General features: G+C 46.5%; 1 protein-coding gene across 27 annotated transcripts in view; it reads right to left on the reverse strand.

Annotated features, from left to right (window-relative positions):
• Nucleotides 1-12,203, reverse strand: part of LOC100118026 (patronin) — a 51,542-nt gene that overhangs the window by 35,642 nt on the left and 3,697 nt on the right. For 2 of the 27 annotated variants that reach the window (XM_032597537.1, XM_032597536.1), the window contains exons 1-2: nt 5,043-5,139; nt 4,154-4,488 (exon numbers count right to left, since the gene is read on the reverse strand). The exons of 24 other annotated variants lie outside the window; for them this stretch is intronic. In XM_032597537.1, coding sequence (XP_032453428.1) covers nt 4,154-4,246 — 93 coding nt within the window. In that variant the 5' untranslated portion in view covers nt 4,247-4,488; nt 5,043-5,139. Of the gene's footprint in view, nt 1-4,153; nt 4,489-5,042; nt 5,141-12,203 lie in introns of those variants that run through there. One more of the 27 variants, XM_031924230.2, reaches the window with a different exon arrangement.

Here is a 12,203-nt window from a genome sequence, read left to right on the forward strand (position 1 = left end):
AAGCATAGAGCCACGGCAGGAAATTCCGTAGAGGAGCATGACTGGACGCTATAACGCAGCAATGATGGTTTAAACGGGCTGTGCATCCGAGCTAATTGCGAGGTTATCGACCGCGACGTGCCGCCACCGCCGCGCATAGCTTTTTCGCTGTGCGCAAGAAGCAGCAGAGATGAGCAGCGTTTTTCGTACGTCCTACGGAGTTTTCGAAATTTTCGGAAAAGCCAGAGGAGATAGTCTGCCACCTGACACCTAGCGCGGAGCGTCGCATCTGCCATTAAACTCTCTCTCTCTCTCTCTCTCTCTCTCTCTCTCTCTCTCTCTCTCTCTCTCTATCTATCTATCTCGCTCTATGTGTCGCACGAGTTATCGCTGCGCACGTGTTCGCGGTACCAAAATAATAATAGTTTTGTTTTTTTCTCACTATGCGCTAAAACCACAATACGGTTTATCGGCCTGATGCGATTGCTCGGCTGAGAGATGTGGAATTTTATAATTTATTCTGTTTACGTTTCAAGCTCCGAGAGTGAATCATCGTTTAAAAAACGTGCACGATCTTCAAAGAGGACTTTTAAAAATATCTCGAAAGGCGTATACTTTCCGAAGTTCTTTCAGAGCCTCGCGGACGAGCAACGGTATGAGAAAATGTTTTTTATTTAAAAAATATCAGCGCGTAGCTCTTGTTACATAAAAGCGAGCGATTTAATTAGATAATAAAGAAAGGATCTTGCAAATAAGTCAATGAACCTTAATAATGTAGCCACAAGTGTGTGCAGAGAAGTAAATTAGCAGCACGCTAAGTGCTACCGAGGAGGCAGCAGCAGCAGCAGCAGCAGCAGCGATATGGCCGTGAACACCGGCGGCTTAGCGAATTTTCAAGGATTAAATTTGTTACGGTGTACGGTTAGCTACCCATAGCGCATACGTAATTTAATAGACGCGCGAGCTGTACACGCTCTTCTTTAGAGCCGCGCCGAGCCGTCCATCCGATCTTTCTTTAAAAATCAATCAAGAAAGTGAATTTCATTCTAATGAAAATCTCCCGAGGAAAGACCTCACCGCGCGCGCATAAAATCTCCATAAATATCTCGTTAGGAGACACTCGATTTAATTATACATCAGCGCTAACGACCAGGCGCCTGTGTGCACACTACACACGCCCTATCGTCGCGTTATGAAAAAGAAATTATACATGTTTGAATTCGAACCGGAACTCCTGATTGGATCGCCGTGTAGGAGGCTGACCCATTTCAGCGGAGGCCAAAGTGCATTACATGTCGGGCGACCGTGTGCACGTGAATATTTTGAGACATCAAAGCTTTCCAAGGGGAAGAGGCCATTTTCCCTGCGCGAAATTTCGTTTCTTTGCTGATGCCGATGCTCACTTCGACGTGACAAAGTAAACGGAGGAAATCTGGTTAGGCTCGGAAATGGAGTTGGTGTTAGGAAGAAAATTCATGAAATTATAGACGCTACGCAGGGGGAGGTGTTGTTTTACGCCTCAAACTTTCTAATGAGGTGATAAGTTAATAGCGTCGAACATGAGCCGGCTACGGTGAAAACGTCGGTATAGGACAGAACACCTGTTGACTTTCCTGTGGCACAAGATTATAAATATATCCCTCGAGTGTCGCGTGTACCCGCATGCACGTGCGTTCGAGTGTTCCTGGTCGTTAATAACTTTTAAAAGCCGTATTAGCGTGTAAACGCACTTTTTCATTTGCATATTAGAATGATGACACCGATGGCAGTGAAAATAATCCATTCATAAACGTGCAAGTGAATGGAAAATTGTATATTTTATGCCAAAGTCACGTAATAAATTTTACTCACGCGCGTGGCGGCATTACAATTTTATGGCGAAATAAAAAGTTGTTCATTCAAATTCACAAATGAAATATGCAGTCCATTCATTCATTCATTCATGCCGATATTGCTTAACGCACTCGAGCGTGGAGATTTCATTATTTACTTCTCCAACTGCTACTCGATATCAATATAAATATGATATATTTTTGAAAAAGCTAGCCACGGCACAGGACTCACGAAAATACAAACTTTAATTTTAGAGAAACGAAGTGTATTTACGCTTCGCGAGAAGCAAAATCGTAGCCGTAAAGTGGTACGAAATAGCCTGCAGCTATAACTAAGACTGCACACCGACATTTCACAAAAAGATTGAAAAAATCGGTTCGTGATGTTTTGAAGAAGCCGCGTATTCTTAGCAAACGAGAGCATAGGAACAAGTTGAGACGGTGTCTGCGCGTCTCTCTGAAGGAAGTACCGAAATAGTAGTACAGAGGAGAGAGAGAGAGCGAGAGAGAGAGAGAAGAGAAGAGAAGAAAAAGGCCGGAGAACCTTTGACTACACACGTGAACTCGAAGTCAACTTGTGCAGTGCACTTTCAGAAGAGGCCTTGTTACAAAGTTGCGTCACGACTTTTCTAGCGGCCTGATAACAAGAAAGGCGCGCGCACTATTATTATAAACTAAGCCTCTTCGAACTGAATCATTCGTGAGTCACAACGCGCAACAGTTATATTCATTTGAAAATTCAGCGTCACCTAAAAGCTCGCATAACCAAATTTCCGCGCGAAAGGTTCTTTCCTCGCTCTCGCACCATTGCACAACTAATTAGTGGGTTAATATGCACGCGTGCTAAGAAAAAAGCCATGCGCGTCGCTGTGCACTTGTCCGCGCATTATGGCAGCCGCAGCAGCTGCTGCAGCGGAGGACGGAAATAGAACGGAGCGCGTGCGCGCGCGCGAGAGAGAGGCAAAAAATAGACAAGTATATGAATTATGTTAATATTCACACCTACGAGCGAAGATTTCTACTCTCGCGCGCGCTCTGTTGTTGCTCAAAAGGATGCCAGTGTGGCGAGTTTTTACAGGCTGCTCTCGTGTTTTTTCTTCTTATTTCTAATTGAAATTAAAAAAGAGAAAAAAATTAGAGGAGCGTAAAAGCTTGCTGACATAATTAGCCGAGTTCACTCGAGACGTAAAAAATTTTACGTCCCCGACGACTCAATGAAAGCAATGCTCGCAACTGAATTAACGTCGTTAACCGGCCGATTAACTGCTCGACAATGAGAGCGATTTAGCTGCTCCTGCTGAAAAAGCAACTTGAATATCCGGCCGCACTGCTCGAAAGTATAACCCCGATAAAATCCTCCCTCTCTCTCTCTCTTTCTCTGTCTCGCGCGCGCGCGCATCAAAAGCCGCCGCAAGGCGATAAAACTTTTTTTACGCGGCTGATGCAGCTGTTACACCAGAGAGCGCGCGATTCTCTTCCTTTTCGGTGCTGCACTTTACTCGTCGCGCGAAGTGTGTCTCGCAATTATACACCGTTTATTCCCTTCGAGATACACAGCCGCGCGTTAATACACGTCGCAGAGATACGAAAGCGAAGGGATTACCGAAATTGCGTAGGATCGGAATGCGACGATCGCGTAACACACACACACACACACACACACTCTGCGCACCTACGGAATAACGCGTGCGTGAGCTCGTTTATATGGTCCGAGCGAGTGCGCGTGAAAAGGGATTAGTCGATTTGAGATATTGCTGCTGGATTTTGCAACGGAAAATAATAGCCGAGCGGCGGCCGCGTTTTATTCCTCTCGGCTCGTTTTTTTTTTCCTGAAAAGTGGATATGCCGATTTGAATAATTTACGCGAACGGACGTGCGAGATATTTTTCAGCCTCCGAGTGTGATGCAAGGGAATTGTTTAACTGGCTGAACTTTAGTTGTCATGACTACGGGGAATATTTATATCCGAGTATAAAGATCGTCATCGATGTACCCATGCCCGTACAAGTCTAAGTCTAATTTCACTCGCGCCGACAACGTATCAATTTGCTTTTTATGCGCGTAATACTCGTAGCAAAAAGCCTGCAGTCGACGTCGTAAAAAAATCGGAATATTTTAATCTATGTCATCGACCAATCGCCATCGCACAGCGACGGAGAGCACGCCGGACCTTTTTTAGCGCAGCGAAGAATCATCGGTGTGAAAATCAAATATATTCAGTCAACGCAGGTATAGCCGTGGGCATAAATAAAGCGACGACGACGGCGAGCCGCGCTTGTCGATCGACTCGATAAAAAGCAATTTCCCACAGGATCAGCGACGAGATGTGCAATAAGACTCACGTAAATCGTGGTGACTTTGACGTTCCTCGTCATGTCTCGAACGTCGTCGGTCTCGAGCCTGATGGGCCGGTGCGTCGCCGTGAGGGCCAGCATCGCGCCGATTCATTCGAGCTTCTCCTCTACAACTGCACCACGACACCGCACATAGCACAACAATACTTTTCAAATTTTTATGCGTACGTCTCACTGGCACACATTTTTTTGTTATCTCTCTCTCTCTCTCTCTCGATAATGCACACTGTATCTCTCGGGGCGGAATATATAACCCAGTATACTCTTGAAGAGACGTCGATTTCGATTCTTCGTTTTCGTTCTCGTGGTCGGAACGGCACTTTCTAGACGGAGCGAGAGAAGGTATACAATGAGCGCGCGATGTTATAATGATACGGCGACGGTTGCAGGCTTGACCCGAGGGAAAAGGAAATCTGCGAGCTTTTAAAAGAGTGAGCGAGTGATTAATAGCGCCGCGGAGATCCGCTTCGATCTCGCGAGAAAGTGTGCGCCGCGTATAACGTGTATACAAGCGGTTTCTATTTGTTTACCGACTTAGCGGCTAGACCTTGTGAGACGCTCCGCGCCGAGTTGACGAGCGTGTTCACAACGAAGGTTCGTCGGACAGGCTTTTAAAGCTGAATTTGCATAAAATCGGTTGCTTTTTTTTTTAAGTCTGCAATCGGATTATCGCGTGCATATAGGCGCGGCGAAATTGTTTACAAGGGCACTCCAAAAGTCACGATAGTCTTGATTAACGAACAAGCCGTGTCCTGCACTGTCGCGACAACAACCGGCCGAATAATCCCCTCGGATCAAGCCCCTCGTGAACGAGCCGCCGTAAACAATGATATAGCGAGTGAAAATAAAATATAATAATGCAGAGTAGGATATGCACCGAATTCGTTGGTGCGGCCGCCTCGTGCGGGACAGCAGCAGTCGATCGCGCGCGAGCGGGCGCTCGTACCGATGCGGAAGGTACGGAGGAGCGTAACGGACTGCGGCGAGAGCGGCTCGCGCCGTTCTCCGTCTGTCTCCCTAACGCTCTACGTACACACACCGCGAGAGAAGGGGCACATGCACGAGAGCTCCTCTCGGCTGTGTGCGGCCTAAGCGCCGTGGAAAAGGCAAAAAGAAGCGAAGATCGGCATCCCGGCGAGCTCTCGCCGCTGCTCTTGCATATTACGCGATGCGCCGAGTTATAGTGCACGTGTGTGCAGATATGTGCATGTATATCTGCAGTATGATGAGAGAGGAGGGAGAGTGAAGCTGCAGTCCGTGCCGTTAGGCCTTGAGTGCGATTTGAGAGGAGGCTTTCCGAGTGCGCCGTCGTGTTGCGGAAAGAATTGAGGGCTGTGCTGCTGCTGCTGCTGCTGCTGCTATACACGCGACGTAGTGGTTTTTCGAGGGATGTGGAGTGGGCCACGCTTCAAGTGGTATGTTATTGCTGGGTTTCGCGTGAAAATTCATTGCAGGTCGGGCTGCGTTTGCGGCGTGAGAGAAATTAGCGAGGGTGTTCTAATGGATGTTGACTTTTGCGCTGAGATTCAATGGCGATTGATCATTTTTATCTTTATAAAAATCCTGATTGAATTTACGCATTTCAATTCGAGACAATAGTTGAAGTAGACATTTTTCGAGAAGATAAAGTGCCGGAATGATGAGCACGCGATTTCATAATTAAATCAAATGATGAGAGATATTTATCTATTAATGTACACGGATACATTTCAACTCTGGCCATTCCCGTAACAAGCGCAACTAACCTCACTCGCGCGTAATTAATGGAAGGAAGACTACAGTAGATTGTTTGGTAGTTTGGATAAGACGATTTTCATACAGCTAAAGTTTATCGTACGCATTTGCAGCTACTCGCGTGAGCACATTGTTAATGCATTTTTTATGTTTTAAAAGAAAGACGATTAAATATTGTTTAAACATTGGCAAGCCCCGTACAACTTGTGCAACTCTTCTCTGAAAACGTCGACGGGTACTTTGTAAAGTTATTGCGGTTTCTGGATATATTGCATTTGGCAAATCTCGAAACAAACAAGAACGCGTCAACAGTTGCGGCTTTACGACAATGACCGAGAGAAAAGACCGCTTTAATCTATGCCATAAAACATTATCGTGTTAACGCTATCGATCGGACTGTTGCTTCGGAAAGCCATTAAATTTTTAGCAGAACGTTACACTTTTAATGCAAATATAAAAGTGAAATATAATCGGATTAACTGTAAATTACTTTTTTTACACTTACAAGCGTCTTAGAAACCTAACATACGACTAGCTGCAATACAATAGAATGGAATGTAACGCAGTACAATACACACTTATTTTCTCCGGCAATTGCCATATTCAATCGAATTAGGATAACGTTCCTCTGATATTTTTTATTATACATTGTACGTACGTACGCGTTACATGCGGAAATTCCAAACGCTCGCAGAGAATAATGGAACGGCTTGCTCGAAAAATCGACTTTTCCTCGAGCCAAGCATCTGCCGCTCTTCTATATACAGCCCGAGCAATCTGCAGATGTATCTCGTGGACCCGCGGCCTCTATTATTCTCTGCCGTTTGTATAACCAGTATGCGGCGGCGTTCAGGCGAGTCAGCTACCGGATGCCCTTTTCGTCTCGTTTTCATAAACCAAAATCCTAGGCCGTAATTTGTCCGACGGTGACACTCGTCTCAATCGAGACGGGAGACTGAACCATGACAGTGAATTCCGCAAATGGGATTACTCGGCAGAATCGCGCAGACTGTTAAAATATGGAGCAACTCGAGCTCTCGCGCGTCGGAAGACGAGTAGCAACAGACGGAGAGCTATAATACACAGCAGCTCGTCTTCGTTCTCCCGCGGATCGATCGCCGAGGACGCGCGCGAGAACAGAGCTAAAGAGAGAGAGAGAGAGAGAGAGAGAGAGAGAGAGAAGAGCGCATATGTACATGTATACACCAAGCCAGCGCTCGCTGGGTTGGGCTTAAATCATTATTCGACGTATCAACGCGTGCAGCAGCCTTTTAATGCGCGCGCGCGCGCGAGACCTCTTTTTTATTTTGTAGGTTAATGGCACATATGCACCGCCGGGGATCGTATTGCACGCTCGCGTGCGTGCATTTCGGCGTGTACAATAGAGCGGTGCCCTATCTTTCTTCGTTTTCTCTCGCGGCTGCTGCCGCTTCTCGATTTCCTGCTCACGTTCGCCGAGGTCGGTTTTATCGATTATAGGCGTGTTATCGGGCAGTATGGATCGAGAAGTTTTTTATCGGAGCTGACGCGCGCTATGGTCGGAAAGTTTTTGAGAAAATCGAAAATAATTCGGTAAGTCTTTTTGGCAATCGGCGCCTCGTTCGGGTCCACGTGCTCGTAAAACCGCAAATTCGAAACGAGAAAGTCACCTCTCGTCGACAATAAAAACAACGTCACGACCCCCCCCCCCCTCTCTCTCTCTCAGCAGATCCATTCACGCATAAAGCCCAAGGAATCCGCATCACGTAACAAAAATGCGCCCGCGAGTGTCTATAATACACCCACGTGCAGTGCGGTGTGTGCCCGCGCGCGCGCGCATATTCGGCTTTTCTTAAAAAGGCCGCGAGCGAGAGCGGCTGATGCTAAAAAATGACTTTCACCCACTGCTGCTGCAGCAGCACACGCATGTATTATACTTACGTCCGGCGGCGTAAGCACTTGGTGGGAGAGCCTCTCTGGCGCGCGCGAACTCTTTCAACGACCGATTCACAGACGAGAGAGTGCAAGTCCTTTTAGGAAGAGAGAAGGAGAGCTATTAATTGCGCGGCATTGTGTGCCGCGACTTTTTATTACATATTTTACTCTTTCGCGAGCCTCTTTTTTCTCGATTTGCTGCAGCGGAGAGAATGGATTCTTGCCATGCGTCGTTTCGTTTAATTAGCTGAGATTGATGGACCAAGCGCTGCGCAGTGTGTCCTTGTTTCGTTTGTGCGGGTATTTAAATGTACAAACTTGTTCATCCAGTCGAGCAAATAAAAAACGTTTATGGCGGGTAAATAAAGAGTTGGTGCGTGATGAAACTGTATATGTACTGCGATAGCCGCAGCTCAGCTTGCAGTGATAAGATATAAAAACTCCACGGCGGTCTGTATTTGTAGCATAGAAAAATCAAAATGAAAAAACTACTAGAAGCAAATCTGAATTCTAAACGACTCCTCAATGAGCTTCGAAATTGGAGAAGATTCTCCGGTTGTAATTTACACAATAATGACATCAGAGCAGCGCGCGACGATGTCGTAACGAGGCTACGATGCCTCTCGCGAAATTCGCATTCAAGCCAAAGCACGCCATAGAAAATTTTGGCAATTTATCTCTCACGAATGTCTCGACACTTTTGTCCACTTCCAGCAGCGAATCAATAAAAACCCAATATCGCACACCATGCTGTTGACCCCTCGCGAGTCGTTGCCTCAAGAATCATCAGCGAAAGGTCAGAGCGAGTGCGCCGTAAAATGGAATTTTTTTTCCACCGCGACGCGCATAAATCAGCATTAAAAACGCGATGCAGCCTACCGCCATAATAAAATCGGCATTTACGACTCTCCCCGCGCGCGCGTTGTGTGTGTGTGTGAAGCTTGGGTTATCGCGCGATCGAGAAGGTAAACGCCGTTACACCTGCACAGACTCGATTCGGCGTCGCTGGAATTATAGAGTTTTCGAGGGTAACGATACGGTACACGAGCTCGATTGAAACAAGGAGGAGGTTTTAACTCGGATTTGAAGCGAGAAATCGCGCGCGCGTGGGATATATTCTCTCCTTGCGCTGCGCGCGACGTGCCAGTTTCAGGGAGGAGAGTGACTGGAATAACTTGCGGCTGTTATTGAGCTGCCGGCCGCTGCATGAAGTTCCCTCTCCCGGTCTCTTTCTCCTGTGCCGTGTGCTTCTATCGGAAGAATGGAGTCGGGCTGGGAATGTAGCGTACGTGGGCATTGTATTAGGTCGTTCGCGCGAGCTGGGATTTTTATAAAGCCACTGATGAGGCGCTCGCTCATTTTTAATCAGGTTCGGATCATTTCGGAGATGATTTTTTTCCAAAACGTGGGATTATTGTATTCGAGTGTTTTGATCGATTGCGTCAAAGGGTATTATCGAGATATTCTTGCGAAGATGTCAATTAACGCTAAGGATCTATCCTCGTTATCATTTTTCTCGGGGCGATAACTTTTTTGTTTTGCGCTGCTGCAGGCTCATCACCTGACATCATCATCGGGAGTATAGCGATTAGTTTTTTTCTGTACAGGCAATGAAAAGCCGCGCAGTCGACGCCTCGCATAATGTACGCATGTGTTTCAAGGACTCTGGCATAAATTTTTAGAGATGAAATTGTTTTGTCTTCGCCGACGTGAATTAGAATGCACACAAAGTTATATAAGCGAGCTGATGCATGAAAATTTAATATTTTCTTATGAAAGTGGCGTTTGTTTGCTGATTTGAAAATGTGCATAAATCGGAGAGACGCGAGCGCGCGCTCTGAAATTATTATTCGAAAAACCTTGATTTACAACAACGAAACGAGATTCAAGCTCGCGCCGGCGAGCAAACCTTAAAATCATAAAAGATTCAAGTTAGAGCGCGCGTACGCACACAGAAGGTAATAAAATTCACGATACTTTTACGACGCCGCGCGGTTAATTGCGACTTCTGATTACGGCAATATCCTTTGTTTTACTCCACAATATTTACAAAGTCAATTCTCGCGTGTAACATAACAGAACAAAAATTTAATCGCTCGCGGCAATTAATTTCCCACGATTTCGGGTTCTCGACTCCGACTTTCCCAGGACCGCAAAGTGTCCATCCGCGCGCGAAGGCAGTCGTTTTGATTTATGCCTTTCGGCGAAATTAAAGTAATCGCCGCGACCTCGTGCCGCATCACTTAAATGCATCTGCGTACCGCATCTGTGTGCGTGCACGTGCACGTGTATGTGAGTGGGTGTGTGTGTGTGTGTGTGTACATAGACGACACGGCGAAGCTTACGTAAGACCGAACTCGTGGAGTAAGAAAGTTCATTGTTCCAGAAAGATGCAAGGCCCGCACTCCTGAGGAGGAGACGATTAGCATAGGAGGAAAGAGAAGCCCAACAAAAGCGCTGATAAGGGCGCGATCATCGAGCGTCGGACCTTGAGACGTCTTTTGTATTTTCTTTCTTCGGCGGATATTCGCGCTTGGCGACTGATACGACGTTAATTAGGATACCATAGTGAGAAGTTAAAACGCGAATCGAACGTCAATAAGGAGCCTGTCAGCTGTAACTTTGGCGCAGAGTCATTAAAAGTTGGTTATAAAATAGCTGTGGCTGCTATTGAAAAAGTTTAAACGACCGAATAAGAGTTGATGAATTGCATTTCTGAGGTCGAGTTTGCCGTTAATCAAGCGTTCGATTTTTCCTCACCCTCGGCCCGTATTTAAAATCATTTAATGTTTTTCAGATACGCAAATTTACGGCCCGATAAACTACGGAAATAGACTTTTCCTTGTAAATACACCGACAGTCCTTGTCTACCTGCAAAAGCCGCTAACGACGTCATAGTTCGCTTCGACTAAACCGCGCTGAAAAAATGGACAATATCTCGTTGATAAGAGCGAGGGGGAATATAAAACTGACTCATCGATGATACTTCGATATCTAAATTCCGGTCCCTCTATTCGCGCCCTTGAGAACAGGCAGCGATGAAAGCAGCGAGCGAAACTTCCGCCTGGGAAAAAGACACAATTGCTCTTCAAGCGGCTGCTCACAACACCTCCGAGGTATACATACGGCGCTCTGCTGCTCTTTCTCCGCGTGTATTCAATCTAGCCTCTCGTACGAAACAATGCTTTATCTGCGGGAGGTCGACAATAATAAAGGATTAGCCGCGCCGACAAACGCCGTAGTGGTTTGATTCGTCTTTGTGTAGAGCCGTGTTATGTGCGGCGAGAGAGAGAGAGAGAGAGCTATAATTTTAAGTGGGATTTTTTTTCCTCGATTCGTTACGGCAATATAACTGATATGTAAATACGCTGTACGACGCTGTGTATTTTGTAACGAGTTTTACTGTGTAGGCACACGGTGTGACGCGTAGAAAATCTAAAACGGTTTCGATTTTGAAAGCCAGGCAAATGCAAATGGGATTTGCCTGACTTTTGCAGAATCCCGTAAGGTTTCGCCCATAGCCCCTCGATTTTCAACGCAATAGGCGCTGTATAGGAGTCGACTGTCATTATTCAAAATAACGCAAAGATTTACACGTAGATTGAGAGGATTATAGAATCGATCGAATGTAAAAAAGGCGCCTATTGCACGGGTGAGTTGTGATTCTGAGAAGATTAGGAGTAAAATGCCCGCTAAATGCATCTTCAAGTTGCCCAACAATTGCCAACTTGCACAACAACGGCGCACCATAAAGGTAAAAATTGACGACGAGGCTGCGCGGCCGATGAGTCATCCCCCGCGTGTCCCTTTGGAGAGTGAAATTTCCTCAAAGAAAAGCGACAACAATAAAGAGCCTCTCTCGCTCCCTCTCCGTATCCACGTGTGTCAACAAAGTCGAGAGCAGAGAGCCGGTGTTCGGTGAACGAAAATTCGCCAAATCCTTTCGACTTATAATTCACACAAAATATAACAGTAGAGCAGAGAGAAAAAGAAACTGCTGCGGACACTCGAGAGAGCAGCCAGACCCGTTTGCCCAGCGTCTAAGCGCACAGTGTTTGCCGAGTGACGAAACGCCGCTGGCAGGACTACTACTGCAGCGGGTGTTTGGCCAGATAAGGCGAACGCGCGTAGGTTATCTTGTAAACAGACGAAAGCGCGGCAACGCAGCTGTCCCCGGAAAACTCGCGCCATTGCTTAACGGAGTCGCGGCGGTTCCCCTTATTTCTTCTTTCTCTCTCGCTCACGGCTCTCAAGGACCGACTGCTGATGGATATTCTATCTATACTGCTGCACAGAAACGATGCGTATAATAGAGACGGCCGCCAAATCGAATCGCTCTCTGATCGCTGACATTAAACGCTCGATGAGTTCCGTTCGAAGAGATCTGTGC

This window comes from Nasonia vitripennis, chromosome 2 (genome assembly GCF_009193385.2).
Source record: "Nasonia vitripennis strain AsymCx chromosome 2, Nvit_psr_1.1, whole genome shotgun sequence".
Classification (NCBI taxonomy): domain Eukaryota; kingdom Metazoa; phylum Arthropoda; class Insecta; order Hymenoptera; family Pteromalidae; genus Nasonia; species Nasonia vitripennis.